Here is a 22,363-nt window from a genome sequence, read left to right as displayed (position 1 = left end):
CATTTACATTGTCTGCACAGCACACACAAATAGAGCATTCTGCACTATGGCATCTTAGATTAGGACATCTACCGAATGATAGGATTGCTATTATGAAAAGAGAATACAAAAACTTGAATTTTTCAATATATAATAAGCTTTGTGATTCTTGCCATTATGCAAAGCAAAAGCGGTTGCCGTTTATGTCAAGAATCTCTAAGAGCATGAATATCTTTGATATTGTACACATTAAAATTTGGGGTCCTATCAATACCATTTCTATTTCGAGTTTTAGATATTTTTTTACTATTGTCGATGACAAAAGTCGATTCACTTGGTTATACTTTATGAAATTGAAAAGTGAAGCTAGTGAATTAGTCAAGAATTTTGTCAAAGTGATTGAAACTCAATTTGGAGTGACAATTAAAAAAATCTGAACTGACAATGAACATAAATTTAAATTGAATAAATTCTATGCATCTAAAGGTATCATACACCAAACTACTTGTGTAGAAACTCCCCAACAAAATGGCATTGTAGAAAGGAAACATCAATATATTTTAGAAGTTGCTAGAGCCATGATGTTTTATTCTAACATGCCAAAGAAACTTTGGAATTTTGCAATAAGGCATTCGGTTCATGTCATCAATAGAATCCCAGTGTCTTATTGAAAAATCATTCTCCCTATGAGATTTTAAAAGGAAAATCACCTGACATATCTTACCTTAAGGTGTTTGGATGTCTAGGATTTGCTTCAACAAAATTAGCACATAGATCGAAATTAGAACAAAGGGCAGTCAAATGTGTACATTTGGGTGTTAAAGAAGGTGTTAAGGGATATGTTTTATATGATATAACAAGTAGAAATATATTAATCCCAAGGGATGTATTCTTTTATGAAAATATATTTCCATTTTCATTGGAAAGTTCAAAAATAAATGACACTGTCACAAATTCTGCACCATCCACATTACACAATTTTGCATTTGATGATCCATTCCCTGAATCTCATAGTAGCGTTAATCCTCGTACATTACTATCACCTAATCAATTAGTTCCAATGCATCATCATGAGCCTGACATATCTAAATGCTTACTTGCATCCGTAAGGTCGAATAATTCACCATTCATTAGTGCTACATCTAAGACACCTCAGTTTATTAAGAAATCTACAAGAGATAGAAAGCGTCCTGCATATTTAGAGAATTATCATTGCATGCCTACAGTGTCAGTGGATTCATACAACAATTGTTCCTCAAATTCAGGTCTTAACTCACATGATTTTCATTAGTTTTTCTTTGAAATTTTTGAAAACATGCTACATGAGCAAACAACAAATTTTTTTATTAGTTCACAATTATGTTTTTTGAGTCAATATCACCTTTTTTCCTTCTTCCTATTGATGCTTCTACCATTTTATCTACCACACACACTTTTCAACCTAAACACAAAGAGCCAAAATGCTATGCTGAGGCTATTTGTGATCCTAGTTCGCAGGAGACTATTAATTCTGAATTGACTGCTCTAAGAGAAAATAGAACTTGGACTCTTACCAAACTTCCTAATGAAAAGAAAGCTGTGGGATACAAATGGGACTTTAGGCTAAAACTGAAGTCTGATGGTTCGGTTGATCGTCACAAGGCCAGGCTGGTTGCTCAGGGATTTACCTAAACTGCTGGGGTAGATTATTTCGAGACATATAGTCCTGTGGTTAAGATGAACACCTTCCGAATTCTCATGTCTATTGCTGCGGTGAGGGACTAGTTCATCCATCAATTGGATGTCAACACAGTTTTTTTCCATGGTGACTTAGCTGAGGAAGTATATATGTGCCCACCACAAGGACTCGCTCTGGCCTCACCAGACTTGGTTTGCAAATTAGATTGTTCCTTTTATGGCTTGAAATAAGCCAGCAGACAATGAAACACTAAGTTGTGCACCACTCTGCTCAGTGTTGGATATTCTCAATCAAGACATGATTATAGTCTCTTCACCAAGTCATTTAATGGCAGATTCACTGCTATTTTAGTCTATGTAGATGATTTAATATTGGCTGGAGATGATTTGAGTGAAATTACCTTCCTCAAACAGCACCTGTATGACCTCTTCAAAATCAAGGACATTGGGGAGTTACAATTTCTTTTGGGGTTAGAGGTAGTTCAAAGTAAGAGGGGGATTACAATTTGTCAAAGGAAGTATTGCATCGACCTCCTCAAAGACTACGGGTTAATGGAAGGCAAGGCAGTGTCAACTCCAATGGATTATACCATCAAACTGACAAAGAGTACCGGAACTCCTCTAAGCTCAGTAGCAGAGTATAGAAGACTAGTTGGAAGATTGTTATATCTAACCAATACAAGACCATATATAGGGTATGCAGTTGGAAGACTAAGCCAATTTTTGGACTGTGCTATTGACAAGCACTTTGAAGCAGCCATAAGGGTACTCAGATATCTCAAATATGAGCCAGCATTGGGATTGATGTTCTCATCTCAAACAGGTTTAGAGCCTACTGATTTCTCGGACAACGACTGGGGTACATGCTTAGACACTAGAAGATCTATATCGGGCTATTGTATCATGAAAAAGTAAGAAGCAAAATACAGTGGCAGTGTTATCGTGTGAAGCAAAATACAGAGCCCTTGCCATGGCTACTAGGGAAGCACAGTGGATTACTTACATTCTAGAAGACTTGCAAGTGAAGCTGGACAGACCAATTGCAGTGTACTGTGACAGCCAATCAGCACTGCACATTGCGGCCAATCCGATGTTTCATAAGAGAACTAAGCACATAGATATGGATTGTCATGTAGTGAGGGATAAATGGCAAGAACAAGTAATCAAGTTGTTGCCAATCACCACAACCAATCAAACAGCTGATGTGCTAACTAAGGCATTGGCTCCCACCATGTTTCAGAAATGTTGCAGCAAACTCAGAATGGTGAATGTCACCAATTCTGGTTTGAGAGGGAGTGTTATCGAAACTAATTAGTCAGGTATAATAGTAATTAGTTAGGAAGTGTTGATGTGGACAAATTCTATTAGTAAGTGATTAGCAAATTAATTTGTTAGAATACCAATTAGATAATTAGTTATGTAACTTAGTTTAGAAGTTATTATATATAGCTGAAAATGTAATATTGGAGGTAATTTTTGTAATCAAAATGTAGAAGTGCAAGAATGATGGAGTTGTGACAGCTGTACATACTTTCCTCTGCATCAAGTTTTGTGAGGTTCTTCCCTTCCATTTTTTCTTGAACTCACCAATTTTAACAAGTATCAACTCCTTTTACATCATCTCGAAGAGGAGGAATCACACTATCAGGGAGAAAGTGTAAGAACTTAATCCCTTCTCTTCTCTTAACACTTTCTTTTACCAATCAATCAGAGCATCCGTTTGCATATCTTCATACATGACTTTATTATAATGTTTTAAAGCTGAAAGAACCTTAAGAATGGACAGCTCCAAATGGGGGAGCCGGGGAGTATTCCATTCCTTGTCATGAAGTGGGCGAGATTGGAAAATGTAGATGTGTCATGTCATACAAGATAAATATTTATAGGTTTGTTAAAACATGCCATTGACTTCTTCCTTTCCATTTAGGCCCAATTGGCCCATTAAGATTGTGAAAAAAATTAAACTTACTTTATAAGAAAAAACAAAGTTGATATAAATTTTTTTTCTCAAAATATGTTTCATGCTACGGTGACACGGACACGGAACATGATACGGGACACACTGACACATGAATTTTAAAATTTTATACGATGCGAGAACATAAATACATATAAAATATAAAGTAATTTTTAGATAAATTGTAACGCTATTTTTATATTTTCTTAATATTAAAACATAAATAATTTTTTAATTATTTTTAATATCTTATTTTAATTATATAAAGTATTTAAAATATTTTTTTAATAAATAATAATATATACTATTTCTAAATTTATTTTAAGAATACATGTTAAGAATAAGATTGGACACGCTGACACGTGATAGTATTTAGGTGTTTCCAAGCGTGTCCAAACAAAAATTTTTTAATTTTTATTAAAACACGATTGGACACAACAGACACGCATGTCGGATGAGTATAAATGAGTATCATATTCAAAATGTATCCGACACGCGAACACGACAAAGTTTCCATACTTCATAGGTTTCATCGTATATAACTTATTAAGAAATTGATTTCCCATATGAGTACTCATATGAAATGTCTCCATACAAAGATCGTGGTCGAGAATTGTGATTTAATATGTTTGATTTAGTTGTTTAATATTATGCATGTCAATTTGTTAACGTTATCTTTTTGTTTGGTGAATATTCACATATTTTTATTTTTACTGTTAGCAAGTATTGTTTATCATTGGTTGAATAAGGCTATTAACTTACTAGTATGATTTGGATTTAAGTTATATTATAAGATAAGATGTAGCTGTAGCTGCATAAATTAAAGCCATAATAGTAAGTTCTAAATGGCATACATTCTGTTTAGTAGTTCAGAATCGGAGTAAGCAGTGACTGAAGAAGACTTAGTCTTATTTGTATCCATGGAAGATCTCCTTATGTTCTTCAAATTAGAGGCCTGAATACGGTGCTTAATAACCCAATAACACATAGTCCCCAAGGTTGTAACCATTATTGTTGTCCCAATAACAGTAACCGAAATAGCAAGCCACATCTCTTGTTTCCCAACAACAACAAAAGCCAATGCCAAGAATGAAACAGTTATAAGCACACAAGCCAACCACATTAGCTTGTTTATTATAGCCATCATTTGCTTCTTTGCTTTGCTCTCTATAACCACCACCGAAGTTTGAACCACAACCACAGCAAGGGATATGAAAAGTGCAATTGAATCAAACACAAAGAAGATCAAGAATGCACCCTGTGGTGCTATGTTTGCTTCACCAAGTGTTGACCCTTCAGGGACATCGCTTGGATCATCAACAAACTGCCCGGGGACTGTGAAGATCGCCGCGAATGCCACCGTTGCAATTAGCACTGCCACCACGGTTGTTGAGTTTATTGCATTGTTTAGGCCTTCTTGGTGCATCTTGTTGATTCTCTTTGCTATGCCTTGCACCCGCTTTCGCGTTTGTCGGGTGTGCTCTAACTGGTTGTGGACCTCATGTTTGATGTCACTCACAGTTTGTTTTAGCTCCCTGGCAGACGTGGTTGCGGTCGTGGCTGTGGCTGTGGTTGTGGCTGTAATTCCATGGGACTTTACTAAGGCGTTGGCGTTCACAACGCCGTGCTCTAACAGAATATTCTTAACATCGTGGTTCCCCATTTTTTCAGCAGTGTCTAAAGCAGTCTCACCAGACCTGTTAACAACTTTTTTGTTTGTTTCTTTCTGCTCAAGAAGCTTCTTTACAATCTGTGCAAACAAATCAAATTTAAGCCAAATGGGGATTGTCTTTCTATGTTGATATCAAGTTATATATTTACCTGAGCCCTGCCCTTTCTAGATGCTATATGCAATGGTGTGTTTCCCTTATTGTCAACAAAGTTTATAGTTGATGGATCTCCTTTGATCAACTCCTCCACCACCTCAAGATTCTGTCCCTTCACGGCCATATGAAGCGCCGTCTGCCTCTTCTTATCGATTCGAGTTGCAATCTCTCTGTCCTGCTCAAGAAGCACTTTCACAACCGCAACATGTCCATTCCTTGCAGCAGAATGCAAAGCTGTTTTCCCATTGCTCTTGGCAATGGTTGCCAAGCCTTTTCCTGCTTCCAAGAGGAGCTTCACTATCTCAACGTGCCCTTGTGTCGCCGCCGTGTGCAATGCTGTGGTGTTAGATTGATCCACAGTCATTGATAATTCAGGATGAGCTTCCATAAGGATCTTCACTATATCTGCAAAAAGGAACAATCCTAGTGCCTAAGAACATTTATTCACAAACCTAACAATATAGTCTTACTAATTACTAAGGATAATTAAAAAGGTAAAGAAAAGGAAAAGAGATACAGACCTAAATCCCCTTGTTTGGCAGCAATATGCAATGCATCAAAACCGTTCCTAGCTTTGATTCCAGCATCAGCAAGATCATAAAGTTGAATCAACTCCCTAACTAGATCAACATAACCATATTCGGCAGCAACATAAAGAGGTGTTTCACCATCTTGGTTCTGCCTTGCCAATAGCTCATGGAGTTCCTCCTGATCTTCTATACCAGTAAGGGTCTCCCTTAGTACAGAGAGACTCCCTGATCTTGCTGCAGAATGCAAATGGGTATCATCCCTCTTCCCTGTTAACTGTTTGGTCATTTTCTTCCCGGTGACACTCATTGTTTCTGGAATTCACCTACCTACTCAATTTCTCTGCTTTCTTCTGATTCTAATTCTAACTCAATATAGTATATACAACCTTCTTTTCTTCCTTCCAGCAAAAACCCAGATCAAAACTAGCATTTTTCATGCATAAAGTGTAGGATCATTTCATACCATTATGGAATCAAAATTTGTATCCTTCTATTTTCTTCAGGTCTCCGGGATCAATGCCTGTAACCAACAAAATTGAAGAAATGTAACACAATGTACTGTCTGAAAAAAAGGGCTAAGATTAAGAATTGAAACGTGAAAGGCACATGTAATAATAGATAAATAGATAGAGATTGCAACAATAACTTCTATTATGTGAATCTAAATTCGAAGCAGAAAAATGGAATTGTAACACACGCACCTAGCTCAGCGATAAACAAGGCACTTTTGCAAAGGTGGTGATCATTGTCGGGGAAAACATATAACGGAAATAACAGAACCAGCTGTGTATATAATCAAATTAAACGGAGTTTGCTAAATACAATCCATTTATTAATGAAATGGATTTTATTCCATAAATAAACAAACAAAATTAATAAATGCTTTTCTTATTCTTTAAGTAATTATTGGATCGGATGTATTTATTTTACTAAGTATATGGTATAAGCACATTATTATATGGACGAATATATTTGTATTTTGTAATGTCCTTATCAGACCCACGTGATAATGACGTCAATGCATGTTCGAAATTAGAGTTAACCTAAACTCCATTAATCTTTTTGTAATTGTGTTTGGACTGACGAGTAGGAAGTAGTAGACTTACGTCATTCTTAGTTGTCTTATGTATAGGATATATGTGAAACTAAGGAGGTGAAATTGGGTAAAAAACTATGAAAACTAAAGGTGTGTGACAATGCTGGATAATTAGTATCAAGCCATCTCAATATGTTTGATAGTTTCATGATTGATGGCTAACACAACTTTAATTAATTCGAGAGAACAACTCATTGATTTTTGTCGCATAGGCGATTGGCTAATTGTAAAATTGGATAGTCAGTGAATAAATTATGAATTGATTTATTTTTGTGCAAGTTTTTAAACTTCGTCTCTGATCTTTTTTCTTCCGGGGGGTTCTATGTGAAAATTATTTACATTAATTAAGGAGATATCTAAACTATCAAATTATATATTAACAATTGCTCAATCTAATTAACGCTATAGCTTATATGTTAACAACATGCATGAATTAAAGGTTCACATGGTTCAGAACTTCACAGAGTTACTAGATTAGAAAAAGAAAAAGAGGGAAGGTGGGGCACGAAGGTTTAATTATAGAAAAGTATAGCTAGATAATGAAAATACTAAATAATGTAAATAATAAATATATCGAATATTTATTTATTAGGTGTGCAAATAATTATTTTATTATTAAAATTTAGGTGAATAATTTAGAGGTATAATATATTTTTATTTGATCAACAGTTATTTATATTATTTAAAAAAATCATTGATTCTCTAGCATAATCCGTTTAATTATTTTAATGGTGATGATTACTTCGCATAGAAGAAACCGAGAAGAAATTAAATGTGTTGATTCATTAGAGCATCCAAATACTACTGTTAAGTAAGTAAATGGAACATGAAAAAGTAGCAATAATTAAAGCCCAACGTAATGTTATTTTGAAACTCAACAAATATAATTTATATATTAAAATCAGTTATTAATATATTTATATATAAATATATATTATTTAATTTATTTTTAATATTTATTTATATCTTAATATGTATTTTATATTGATAGTTAATTTTAATAATTAATCTTTTAATAATGTTAAGAAAACAAAAAATAACTAAAACTTACCTTATTTAATATTAATTATTGTAATAATTAATAAAGAGAAAATTTTATTTTTCTCCCATGCGAAATGTTAAAATGACACTCTCCTCCCCTCTATTTTATAAATGTATATTTTTTTCCTTTCTAACTTTTAAAAAACCTCTTCTTTAATCCATTTTAAATTTTTTGTGTTAACTAATGTTAATTTTATCTATTTTAAAAAAAAAATTATTTTTAAAAAATACCCATTAACAAAAATTTTAGTTTTTATCATTAAATTTTGCTTACCAAAATACCCTTTAATAAATTATTCTTTTATTTATTAAATTATATTTTTAAAAAAATTTAATAATTATATTATTTTTTAAAAATGTCCTTCAATAATTTTTTAATTATTAAATTATTATTTTACCAAAATTTTTGTTAACAATTTTTTTATATTTTACTATTAATTTTTTGATATTTATATATATTATTTTAACATTAAATAAAAAATTTTAGTAAAATTATTTTTCAATATCAATATATATATTAATTGTTATACATATTAACAGTGTAAGATTTTTATTTAATGTTAAAATAATATATTAATATTGAAAAATTAATAATAAAATATAAAAATAATTATTAACAAAAATTTTGGTAAAATCACAATTTAATAATTAAAAAATTATTGAAGGGTAGGTATCTTAAAAAAAAATAATTTAATTATTAATTTTTTTAAAATATTTTGGTAAAAATACAATTTAATCAATAAAAAAATATTTTATTAAAGGCTATTTTGGTAAGAAAAATTTAATGATAAAAAATAAAATTTTTGTTAATGGCTATTTTTTCAAAAAATAATTTATTTTTTCTTAAAAAATGGATAAAGTTAATATTAGTTGACACAAAAAATTTAAAATGAATTAAAGAGGAAGTTTTTTAAAAGTTAGAATGGAGGGGAATGTACATTTATAAATAGAGGAGAGGGGAGTGTCATTTTACCATTTCACAGGAGAGGGGAGTGAAATTTTCTCATTAATAAATACTAAATAAGACAAATTTTAGTTGTTTTTTATTAATTTTTTTTGTTACTAAATATTTCTGTTAATTTTAATATACATATAATATAAGAGTTATGCTACACATACAAATCTTACAAGTTGGGCCAATTTTAAAAAAAGCTACATTCACCCATTGAGCGTGATAACACACGCGTCACTCAACCGTTTCCAAAGCGCGCTCTTATTTACTATTATGGAAGACGCTTCTTCTTCACGTTCCTCCTTCTCCACCTCCTCTTCCTTCTTCTTCTCCTTCTTCTTTGTGTTTCTCCTTCTTTTTCTTTTCGTGTTTCATCTTCATCGTTATTTTTTTGATACTGTTTACTGCATTTTTTTCCTCCTCCTCTTTCTATTGATTTTGTAACATTATGTATTTTTTTTCTTTGTTTGATTTTTTCTCCTAAGAAGAATGATAAGAAAACGAAATAAGAAAATGAGGAAGAAAAAACATTAGAAGATGAGGAGGAGGAAGATGAAGAGTTTTGAATTGTGCAGAACTTAACAGAATAAAAATACACCAAAAAATTCTTAAAATACACCCAAATATCTTCGTGTTATACCCAAATATCTTCGTGTTACACCCAAATTTACTGTAAATACAGAAAAATATTTTCTCTAATGCTGCATTTTTTTCTTCTTCTTTTTTTCCTTATTTATTTCTTTCTTTTAGTTAAATGAATGTAAGTTCATCCTCTTTCAAGTTATTTTGCAGCATTATGTGTTTCTACTTCTTCTTTATTTGATTTTTTTATTTTTATTATTGTTAAGAGAGTAAAATAAGAAGATACTTGAGAAGGTAAAATAAAAAAGAAAAAAGAAGAAGAAGATGGTGATGATGATAAAAAAAAAAAAAGAAGAAGCAGTAGAAGATGAGGAGGAGGAAGAGGAAGAGTTTTGAATTATGGAGAACTTATTAGAATAAAAATACACCCAAATATCTTCGTGTTACACCCAAATATCTTTGTGCTACATCCAAATTTGCTATGAAAAAATGTTTCCTCTAATATTATATTTTTTCTTCTAAATTGAATCACACCTTAGCCACTTGATTAGATTTAAAATAATAATCAATTTCGTTCTGGTTCAATTGACAATTTGAACTTGAATTATTTATTATCTTCAACAACGAGATAACTGATGATGGAGGAAAAAGAGAAAAAGAAAAGAGGAAAAGAAATTCCAAAGAGGAAGAGGAGAAAGAGGTGGTATTGATGATGACGATAACAAGAAAGAAAAATTACAAAAAAGAAGCTAAGTGACACGAAAAAAGAAAAAGAAGAAGAAGAGAGAGAAAAAAACATAAAAAATACGTGAATATAAATGATTTGTATGATTTATATGAAAAAACGTTTATACGTAAAGAATAACTCATAATATAATCGTTTTAAACCTATAATATATAATTTGGTATATATTATTTCTCTTAGAAAGTTAGCGGAAACGGTCAAAGAAAGTTGAAATGGGTCAAGATTCAAAAAAGGCTTACTCTATAAACAACTAAAAAGAAGAAAGGTGAGTGGTGGTAGGGAGACACATGGAGTGTGTGGTGTGCAAAGATCCAAACAAACAACGCCGAATACATAGCATTGTTTTCATTTCATGTGGTTAATGCTAAACTTTTCTGTCGGAGCTTCGTAAATAATAAATGCTACTACAAATTAAAACATAGTAACCAACACAACAGTGCGCACGTGAATTCTTCATGGACGCACGTGAGTAACACCACATACACGGCATCAATAAGTCCCAATTTAGATGTTCTTGTTCTTAATTGGACAATGCTGCTGCCACGCCTAATCTCTAGTAATAATACTGTAATATGATGTACATGTGTAGGTGCGTGTGGGTCGTATTATTAATTAATTGTAGGCGTACATTGTAAACAAGAAGATACTATAAATAGTTAGCACATATATACATGCAAAAACAGTCATGAGGATAATGGTCATCAGTTTCAAATAATACAATGTTTGTGAACATCAACATTAGTTGAATTGAAAGAATTGTAATCTTGAACAGGGGCGGAGCCTCATACATTTGAAGGGGCAATGGCTCTCCAATTTAAAATTTTTTATGTATATAACTTTTTAAGTTTTATATTAGTCCCGTTTAATTTTATTTTTTTCGTCTTCTAAAATTATATATATATTTTTACATTAATTCCCTCTAAAAAATTACTCTAATTTTTTTGGTTTTCTACGATATTCTTTAATCCGACAGGTCAAGGACTAATCTGCCACAGTACTAATCTCCATTTAAGGGTTTAGTGCATGCATAAGGCGAAATTCGAATCTCCGATATTTGTTTAAGCAAACTGGTGAACTAACAACTAAACCAACCCAATTTGACTACCAAAGTGTCACTTGTTGACCAAGTAAACTAGCTATATCATATGCATTGGGCTCTTGTGTTTAGAAAGCACTTTCAAGTTTCAAGTCCATTGGGCTTTAAGTTAATTACCGTCTATTCATGCCCAATCCGCCATGTAAGCTTCAAGATTTCAAAGGTAGGGAAACCAAAAAATGCACATAGACCAAAACACAACATGCTAAGAAATATTGCTTATGGGCTTAATCTCACAAAGGCACAAACTACCAAAAACTAGAAGAAAATTGGTAATAGGGAAACAATAATTTTCACTATTGTGCCCAGAAAAATAATAAATTTTCAATTTTAATCTAATCATACAAGAGAAATTAATACACTCGTAAATACACACTCAAAAGTCAAAAGTCAAAATGGTTAAAACCACTTTTGATTTTTTTTTTTTAATTCTTAGTTCATATGAAAAATTAAAGAAAATATTATATGTATTTTTTAATATATTTTTATTTTTTTATTTTAAAAATCATTGATAAAAAATAAAATAATTAAAATTTTATTTTAATACGTAGCCTACATGTATGTTTAAAAAAAATATTTTTTTTAATATATTTGTCTTTATTTTTTTTGGTCTAATGAGTTGAATAGCATCCACTCTTAGCATTGCATTATCACAAATTCATGCACACTACATAATCACACATACAACACTTTTAAAAATTCAATTCCTATATTAGTCTCAACCAAATTTTAAATTTAAATCTAGTTGCTCACGAGATAAATGGATTGTCACTGCACCAAAAACTCGACCAAGTATTTATCTTAATCTGAATACAGCCATATCCCACTGCATAGTCACTTTATTTTTCATTTATTGCTCGATGCGTTCTTCAAATGTATGTGTAATTAATTCATCCCACACCCCTTGTCATAACATTGCCTTCGGATTTTGGCATCTGCAGATTCGCTGACCAAGATAGAAAATATTCAGAAATATTTGGTAACCAAAGAAAATCAGCCAAAAACAGTGATAACTTATCTTATTTAGCATTCATTAATTGTTGCGACAATTAATAAATATTAAATAAGACAAGTTCTGCTGTTTTTTTTTTTTTTTTGTCTTCCTAATATTACCCGAAAATATAAAACTATATCTTTTTCTTAATTAAATGGCAAATATATAGTAGTATTATATATTATTTAAAAACATTTTGAATTTTACTACCTTGTTTCTTCACGTGCTCTACATCTATCTTTTCAGGGGTAAAAATTAAATAACCCGTTCTCCACCTCCACCTTATTTTTTTTGGTATTTTGACCACACAGCTCTGCTATGTCCCAGTCAGATTTCAAAATTTGGAAGCTTGACTAGTAGCATCAACTCATATAGATCTCCCTGAACCATAATATGTCACTATATGCTGTTGCTTCCAATGTAGAAGCCTATATTCCTTTTACAATAATGGGCATTGCCTACAAATGGCATACCCAACTTTCTGGTGTTTTCTTTTTTTCTTTTTTTTTTGTTAAATCAAGAAGTAAATTCCGTACAAAAATTTTAATTTTGAAAGGAACTACTACATTGATAACATAATAATACCAAGACCAAAAAAAAAAAAGATAATATAATAATACTGATAGCTAATTAGTTACTATACTGTGCTGTACATGAACGTAGTATATATATATAAATCCAATATCTGCATGTTCCACCAAATCACAGCCAAGTTGGTCGTCGTGCAATTAATATGCACGAAAGAGATAGCTACCACATAGGACTTGGCCGTTACGAAATGTACGAATAAAAAAGAAAATAAAGTGTATAAGAAAGTGTAATTAATAACGTAACGCATGATATTGTTCATATTTTTTACTCACGTCAACAAGAAAAGAAAATCGCCAATGAGTAATAGTTCAAATGACATAATCTCCCCATACTCAATTAATAGGTTGCGGGTTCGAGTCTCATATATTTGGTAAAAAAAAAATCATATTATTTTCACCCATTATGTTAGATTTGTATATTATTCCAGTTTTGATTTGTAGATAAAAGAGAGGTGTGTCAAATATAAAAATGAATAGGTGTTTGTGGTGCCAAAATATATATTAAGTTCAAGTAGTATAGGATGAAAAAACCTAGCATTTTAGCTAAATTTTTTGTTAGATATATAATTATTTATGTTATATTTTTTTATTAGTTTAATCTTTTAGAATAAGTAATTTTATGATATGATATTAGAATTCTAAAAATAAAAAAATAGTATAAGATAAATAAAAAAAAGTTTATACAAAAATTTAAACTTAAAAAAGTTTTTATTTAAAAAATATTAAATATATAATCATTTATGTTATTTTTTTATTAATTTAAATTTTTAGATGGTGTAATTTTATTAATTTTTTTTAATGGAGTGTTTTAATGTTTTCATGTGTTAAGTACAAAAATCAAAGAGATTAGTCCGACTACAGTTAAAATGTTAGTTGTTTGGAAAATTATTTTACAATGAGCAATCAGTGAGTAAAGCCAGTTTCAAGGAAGGATGGATGGCAGTAAATTCTGGTTCTGAAATCTGAACTACTGTGTTAGAAATTTAATGTATGTCTGTTGAGGCCAGTTGTCCAGTGAGTAATGGGTCGTCCCGTCACCATGTTTTTCCATATATGAATGTTCCTCTACATATACATTTATTGACTTCATCTTTTATTGTTGCAAGTGTGAGGAGTGTTGAAGTTAGTCTCACTTTAAAAAAAGTAAAAAAAAGTGAGGAGTTTATAAGATGAGAGACCCATTAAATTAACACCTTAAGATTTTGAATTGGATGTGGTGTCTTCTCATCTTATATTCTCTCAATTGATTCTTCTCTGAAATCTTCTCGATGATCGAAAACTCCCACGGTTGATTCAACATCATTATCATCCAATGAATTTGAAAGGCAATTCACGAAACATATATTATAATATAGTATCAAATTTAAATAAATAAATAAAATTATTTAAAAAATATATTAAAAATATAACTCTTCATATATTCTTTTAAAAAACGTAATTTTACAACAATATTCATTATTATAACAAACAATAATAATAATGGCTACCAACAAGTGGCTACCAACAAGTGGGCATATATATATATATATATATATGGCCCATTTTATGTGCGATTATTTAATTTCTGATAATATTACTTTTGGCATGTATAAGAAAGTGCTTCAAGCTAAGGTATTCCTTCCTATTTATTTGTAACTAAATGAGAAAGATATGTGAAAACACTCATTAGCTTAGCTTGTACCTAGTTAACGAAAAAGCAATCCTAGCAAAATTCCATTCTTTAATTTCAGGGAACAATACTCCCTTTAATTTATTTCTGCTTGTTTAAAGGTTTTCAGGAGTTTGTGATCTAAATAACATGCATCACTCTTAATTATATTACTGTGGACCAAATTCGGATAACTATGTATTACTGCTTTTCCATTTCTAGGTATACTTAAAATTAATATAATTAGACACAAAAATTTGTCTATATATATTAACTTTCAAATCTACATGAAAAGATACAAGCAACTATATATTGTAAAGAATAAATAAATATATATCATATTATTGTTGACAAAAGAAAATTAAAAGTTGAGTTAAGAAAACAAAATATGCACATCCATCGGGTCCAATAATCAAAACTAATTATAGTACTCTATTAATGAACATCGTACACGTAATAAATTTTGGAAAGTACAAGAACTGTTTTGTTAATATGTTTTGACTAAAATGGAAAATCATTATTGCTACAACGAACCTAGCAATTTAAACAAACGAGAAACGAAAACTACGGAAAAAAAAAACACAAAACCTGATTGTGTGTGATATATAGTCTTCACTAATCCACAAATCGAAACTAACATAGCCCACCACCACAGCTTAAGGGATTCAACATACAACAATATAGTATAATATATAGTTTACAGAAAAATGTAGTAATAATCCAGAGAATGAAGAAGCTAAGCACTGTAATTAATTAACATTGTTACCTATCATCAAGAGATCGAAAACTTCAGAATGACAATGAAAGTGAACGTAAAATTCTAACAATTTTTTACTATCAATTTCAAGTGAAGTCAACTGTACTAGTTAGTAACAGGCTGACTAAGAAGGTTGAAGTTGGTTGGATCCTCAACAGCATTGATCCAACCGTACTGCTCCATGAAAGGGTTGGCAAGGGAGTGTGGTGGATAGTGATCAATGCATTCATCCCACACATTCCTATCCTCAACATCCTTCATTACTTGCCACAAACAGCTGTTACATTTAAATCCCGCACCAAAGCTTATCATCAATACCCTGTCCCCTCTCTTGAGCCTCCTCTTAGCTTCCATGTACGCTAACACATACCACAAGCTGCTTGCTGACGTGTTTCCAAACCGGTGCAGCGTCATCCTCGCCGGCTCCAGATCATACTCAGTCAGATCCAAACTCATCCCTATCCCATCAATAACCGCCTTCCCTCCGGTGTGCAAACAGAAATGATCTACTCCGGTCTTTAAATTCAAAGGCGATTTATTACCATATTTTGTGTTTGTTGCTAGAGCTGCTCCTTTAGGTGCTGACGTGGCAGATTTAAATTTTCTGAGGAGGGAAACGAGTAAGAATCTAAGCATCTCCCTAGCTGGTAAAATCTTGGGGGATAAGACTCTTAAATTGTCAACAAAGGCTCTTGTTGCTGCCTTAGGGAGATTCTTCCCTAGGTAGAACCCAAGCCTACCTTCATCGTCCTCCTTCTGGTTGCAGCAACCGTATGCATCATCTTTGGCGCCATGGTGTGTTCTCACCAAGCACTTGAGCTTGAATATGGCTTTATGCTTCAACCAACTCTTGTTACTCAAAAGAATAGCGCATCCTCCGGTTCGAAACAAACAATTGGCGAGGACCATGGATCTGTCGTTCCCTGAGTACCAGTTAGGGCTCAAGGACTCTGAAGTAACCAACAAAGCACACTTGTTTCTCTGCGACTTGAGAATGTTCTGGACTACGTCAAGAGATACCAAGCTTGCACTGCACCCCATGCCGGTGAGGTTGAAAGCCTTCACGTCGTCCCTCATCTTGTAGTGGTTGATGATTCTTGAAGTCAGCGACGGGACTGACGGGAACATGGAGACGTTGACCACCAGGACGTCGATGTCGGAGGCGGAGACGCCGGTTTTGGCGAGGAGTTTGGCAATCGAGTCGTGGAAAAACTCGTCCATTTCCGAAACGGCGTCGTTTACGGTAGGGTTAGACTCGCGGCCTTGGAGGAAGTTCCTTGGAACGTAAGTTTCTTCGCCAAGGCCGGATCTGACAATGGCTTTGAGAAGGAACTTGAAGTCGTTGAGAGCCAAGGTTTTGTTCCTGGATATGATGCTGCCGCTGCATTGAGTTCCAAGCTTTCTATCATCGCCTGGCTTGTAGCATTGGTACCCTAAAATGTAGCATTCATGGTCCCTTTTGTGATTCACCACCTTCCACACAAGGAAGCACAAGTACAATAATGGCGTTACTACATAGAGTAGTATAGTAGTAGCAGTGAGGGAAGAGGAAAACAACTCCATTATAGAGATAGAGAGATAACAAATGGATTTGAATTGAAGAGGGGGGAGGGGTGGTATAGTGATACTTTTATAGTAAGAATGAATGAATGAGGTCTCAACTGCCAACAAACTTATCTGAATTTCAATTGATTCCGTGTCGTTCTTTAATGCAAAGAACTGGTCACACCTTGGGCATGCATGTGAAAGCCAACACTTTCCCCTTCGTTTTTTCAGTTTCTAACTCCATTATATACCATACCTCCATACCCAACATCTTCTACATACATTTTCTTCTTTTATGATATCATATTTTCCAATATTTATTGCCAGCAAGTTTACGCTGTCATGCACGAGTTCGTTGTTGGATTTTTGCGGTGAAAAAAATATATGAAAGCCATTTATAACCTACAGTTAGTAGCTTACCAATCTATGTTTTTATTCACATTTCACACTTAAGAAACGAAATAATATGACGAAGAAGGAATGGCCATTATGTGATATTATATAAAGAATCGTACTGCATATAGTCACAGAGTGTATGTGATTAATAAATAAATACTATTACATACATATAATCATTCATCGGCTTTAATTTTAGATTTCTTTTAAAAATAATATCACATTATATGCTATTATATGATATTTAAATTTTTAATTATTATATATTAATTTAATTATATTAAATAATTTAATATGCTTGATTGTATTATTATCTAACTGTGTTTGAATAATAATTTTACATATTGATAAATGCAGCTAAATTTTTATCTTTTTAACTTTTAATTTCGCGTGAATATACCGTATGATTCTCGATCTACTTTTTATTATTGTCTGCAAAATGGCTCTTCACCCCTTATAGAATGACTTTCCACTTTCACGATTTATCCTGTCTACAACTGCGTATCATATCATACCATTGAAATTTACTATTCTATAAAGTGCAAGTTTTGCCTCATATAGAAAAGAAAAAGCAACAGTGTTATTACGGAATAATATTTACTGGTACAGAAAAAATGATACGGGAATTGGAAGCGACAACTGTGTTTGGCCGTACGAGTAATAAACTTGGGTTAGGTTATGAAATTTAATTTTTCAACTAGCCTTGTTAAATTATTACAGACGCGCTTTCAGTCGTGCTTCTTTATATAGTTAAACTTGAAGAGCGTATAGATATCTATATACATTATATGTATAAGTATTAGCTTAGCTATTTCCTATTAGAAAAAATTTAGGGTCAACAATTTTATTAAATTTTGACTAATATATAATCAGATAAAAAAATGAATAATCTCATATCATTAAATAAAATTTTATATTATTAAAAATATTATTAATAACTATTTAATAATTACAAATTATAAAAATTGCTGACCTCTATCACTCCTCTTGCTATTATTTGAAACGATTGAAATTTAAGATCTTCAATTCCTAATAATTGGAAAATTTATACTACCAAGTGAAAAACAAGCTTCGTATAGAGGGGGCACATCACTTTAGTTCATATAGTAGCACATGCGCTCAGCATAGATGCCTGCACATGTTTCAATTAATAAGTGATTAAACGTAGACCGGCCGCAATAGGCATTAGACTACAATCAACATGAGATATATTGAAGAACCAAAATGTTTGATAACCAAAAGAAAATCAGTCAAAAATAATTATAATTTATCTTATTTAATATTTATTAATTATTACGACAATTAATTAATGTTAAATAAGACAAGTTCTGATTATTTTTTTTGTTTATCTAGCAGTGGCGGAGCTTCAAAAATTTTTTTGGAGGAGCCAAAAAATTTAACAAAAATAATTAAAAAATTATATAATATTTATATTAAAAAAATTGTAAATATAATTAATTTTTAAATTTGTTATTAATTAGTGCAACTATATATAGCTAAGGTTAACTAAAAAACTAAAGCTGATTTTGGTTAACTAAAAATTTGGTTTAAGTTAATAAACCAAACTGATTTTAAATGATAAAATTAGTTATTAATTGGTTATAAAATTAACACATTAGTTTTAAAAATAAAAATTAAATTTTAAAAAATAATAGATTTTTTTACAAAAAAAAAACTAATTTTTGCACATAAAAAATATTTTTAATCTAAAAAATAAATTTTCTTTTGAAAAAACTATTTTTTAATTATACAAATAAATTATAATTTATAAGTTAATTTTTAACATTTTAAAAAAAATTATTTTTAAAAACATCTATTTTTCAAAAGTTTCAAAACTAGTTATCTTTATTGTTATTTCTATTACAATTAAATAATATATTGCACCAAAATAAAATTTTAACTTTCTAATAAAATAAAATATCAAAATCTATTAATGTATATAGTGCTAATACTACAATGACATGTAGTTGGAAATGTTGATTTAAAAAATAAAATAATGACTATTTATTAGCATGTGGCATACTACTAGTCACACAAAAATAAAAAATTAAGTGAATGATAAACATAAATGTTGAACTCAGATACATAGGATAGAAATATGTAAACTTAACCATCTAAGCTAACCTTATTTTATGTGAAAAAAAATATTAATTTTTTTACAAAACCTTTGGGGCCATGCCCCCATTGTCCTAACAAAGTTCCCCCCATTGTCCTAACAAAGCTTCGCCATTGTTACCTAGCATTATCCATTGAAATTAAAATAGTATATGAATAAATAATCGTATTAGATATAGTAGTAGCCAACTAAAATACTAATACACAATAGTTAGTTAACTATTAATTAGACTTAAAAATTCACATATAGTTATTTTTGTGTGAAATTGTTAATTAAAAATGGTTAAATAATTTAATATATTTAAATAAATTATTATCTAATATTTATTAACTTCACATAAAAATAATTGCATCCAAGTATTCACCATAAATAAATAAAAAAACATTTAAATTGAATCTAATACTAACTCATCCTCACTCACTTAACTTTCACTCTTTTATTTAATTGAAGTAATCAAAAAATAATTGAAGAGTAAATCAGTGTCTTGTTAAATAAATTAATCGATTCTTTGAGGTAATCAATTAAAAGGTAGCTAATTAAAGCTAATTAGTTAAAAAATAAAAAATTTGTTATAGAAAAAGAAAAAATAACTTTTTATTATTCTAATTTTTTAAATTTTAAAGTAAAAATATAAAAAATTAGTTTGAGTTGGCTTAAATTATATTTGACTTTTAATTTTTTTTAAATTTAATATTTTGTTATAAAATTAGCGGGTCTATTAAAAAGATTATAAGAAGTATTGATTACCCACAATTTTTAATGTATAAAATATTAGCGGTAGCAATTTAGCATGGAAAATTACTCATATTCATCATAAAAAGAGGGGGAGGGGACAATTATTTTATGTTGAACCCATGAGTTGTTAAACCGTATGTGTTTTAGTTAAGTTATTATGAGAAAGGAAAATCCTGGAGGACAATACTACTTTGTTATTATTGCTGTTAAATTGAGTTGATTATTTTTTAATTAATAAATACTACACAAAGTTATATCTCTTGCATTATTATATCCCCCTCTCCGGGCCCACCAAAGTAGGCACTGGGCAAGATTAACCTATACAAAAGTTAGGCTTGATTTTTTTGTGTCTTTTTTGTTGTCTCACTTTTTTATTGTTAAGAGAAGTTAGTTTGGTATTCTTTAGTCAATGATATTAGTTTTTTCTACAAGTTTAGAGTTTCATTTCTCTCTTTCATCTTTAACTTTTTATGGTCGGATTTCAATTTTTTTGTTGAGAAAAGTACAAATAGGTCCTTGACTTTTTGTTTTGTGGACATTTTTGTCCTTGACTATTGAAAAATACTTTTAAATCCATGACCTTCACAAAATTTGGACAGATCAATTCCTGACGGAGACATTTAGACGGATCAGTCTCTGACAGAGGCATTTGGACGGAGGGACTAATCCGTCCAAGTTTTGTGAATGTCAGAGACTTAAAAGTATTTTTCAATGGTCAGGAACGAAAATGTCCGCAGGATAAAAGGTTAGGGACCTATTTGTCCTTTTATCTTTTTTTTTATACAAAGTTTTTATGGTATCTAAAGTCACTCATTTGCGTGAATTAGATTATCGATTCTTATTTTTTTGCATAAATTCTTGAATAATTCTTTGTTTTTTTTTTCTTTTTTTTTGGTCCTTTTTTTTTATCATGTCAATCACTTTATTAGATTCATTTACTACTAAAAACTCAATTTTATCAATTTCTGATAAATTGGTGGATAATAATTTCAATACCTAAAAATTCCAGGTTTTTTTCACAATTCAAAATTTCAATTTTAAAGATTATTTATACCAATCCAAGGTTCCAACGCAATTTAAAAAAGATGCTGCCAAAAAAACAAATATTGAAACTGCTGAATTCAAGAATTGGAGACTCGATGATCTCACATTGTCTACTTAAATTCTTGCCTCAGTTACAACACCATTTAAGAATAAAATCCTTCACTGTTACAATTTTTATGAGGTATGAAATACACTTAATGACTACTTTAAAATATTCATCAGCGACTAGAATACAAAGCTTGAAGGCACAGCTAAAGTCTGTAAAAAAAAACTGGCACCATTCTTAAATACTTTAACACAATTTAGCAATTAGTTGATTCTTTATATGTTGTTGGGTACAAAATTTAAGAAGATGATCATATCTCAGCTATTCTTGATGGTCTGTTAGAAGAGTATACAATTTTTAATACATTGGTCATGTCTATAAATTGTCCTCATACAAGATTTCAGAGGTTGAATCTTCCTCAAAGTCTTTGATGATATGATTGAAAAGAATACCAAAAAATACCAAACTAACTACTCTAAACATTTATGTATAAGAGATATGAATACCATTTATTTTGAGTTAGAATAAGTAGAGTTATTAGGGAGTGACTTGTTTAGACATCTTAATATAGGCCATGACAAGAATATCACAATAAAGCATTATTAAAATTTTAAAAATTATTATTTACACATTAAAATTAATTATTAAAATTAATTATTATGTATTTATAGATAATACATATTTAGTTTAATTTATTTTTAATATGTATTTTATATTTAAATATAAATAAAATATACATTAATATATATTCTATTTAGATGACTTAGTTAATGACCAATTATAATATAAATTTAGTATAATTGTTTAAAGATAACTATTAAAAAACGAATTTTTTTACTAATATTAATCAACAATTTGCATTATTATTGTATTTTTATATTATTAAAATTTAGAATTTAATTTTTAATATTTAAAATTGATTAAATATTAATTAAAAATAATAAATTTTATTGATAACGACTGTGTTTCTACCCTTAAAATAAAATTCTTCATAGCTAAAGCCTAAAGGAT

At 30.5% G+C, this 22,363-nt stretch overlaps 1 protein-coding gene and 1 pseudogene across 1 annotated transcript; both read right to left on the bottom strand.

Moving 5' to 3' along the window:
- Window positions 1–4,454: 4,454 nt before the first annotated feature.
- On the bottom strand, window positions 4,455–6,717 carry LOC107612276 (ankyrin repeat-containing protein At5g02620-like). The gene is made up of 4 exons (XM_016314063.3): window positions 6,671–6,717; window positions 5,961–6,489; window positions 5,435–5,844; window positions 4,455–5,363 (listed from the first exon to the last, which is right to left on the bottom strand). Exons 2-4 carry the CDS (start codon window positions 6,274–6,276, stop codon window positions 4,455–4,457), a joined length of 1,635 nt encoding a protein of 544 aa, XP_016169549.1. The 5' UTR covers window positions 6,277–6,489; window positions 6,671–6,717.
- An 8,452-nt stretch (window positions 6,718–15,169) lies between these two features.
- LOC107612181 (3-ketoacyl-CoA synthase 12 pseudogene) lies at window positions 15,170–17,379 on the bottom strand (annotated as a pseudogene).
- Window positions 17,380–22,363: the final 4,984 nt, after the last annotated feature.

This window comes from Arachis ipaensis, chromosome B8, assembly GCF_059453495.1.
Source record: "Arachis ipaensis isolate K30076 ecotype BB chromosome B8, ASM5945349v1, whole genome shotgun sequence".
Lineage (NCBI taxonomy): Eukaryota > Viridiplantae > Streptophyta > Magnoliopsida > Fabales > Fabaceae > Arachis > Arachis ipaensis.
The sequence above is the reverse complement of the archived record's forward strand: the minus strand, read 5'-3'. Positions and strand labels throughout refer to the sequence as shown.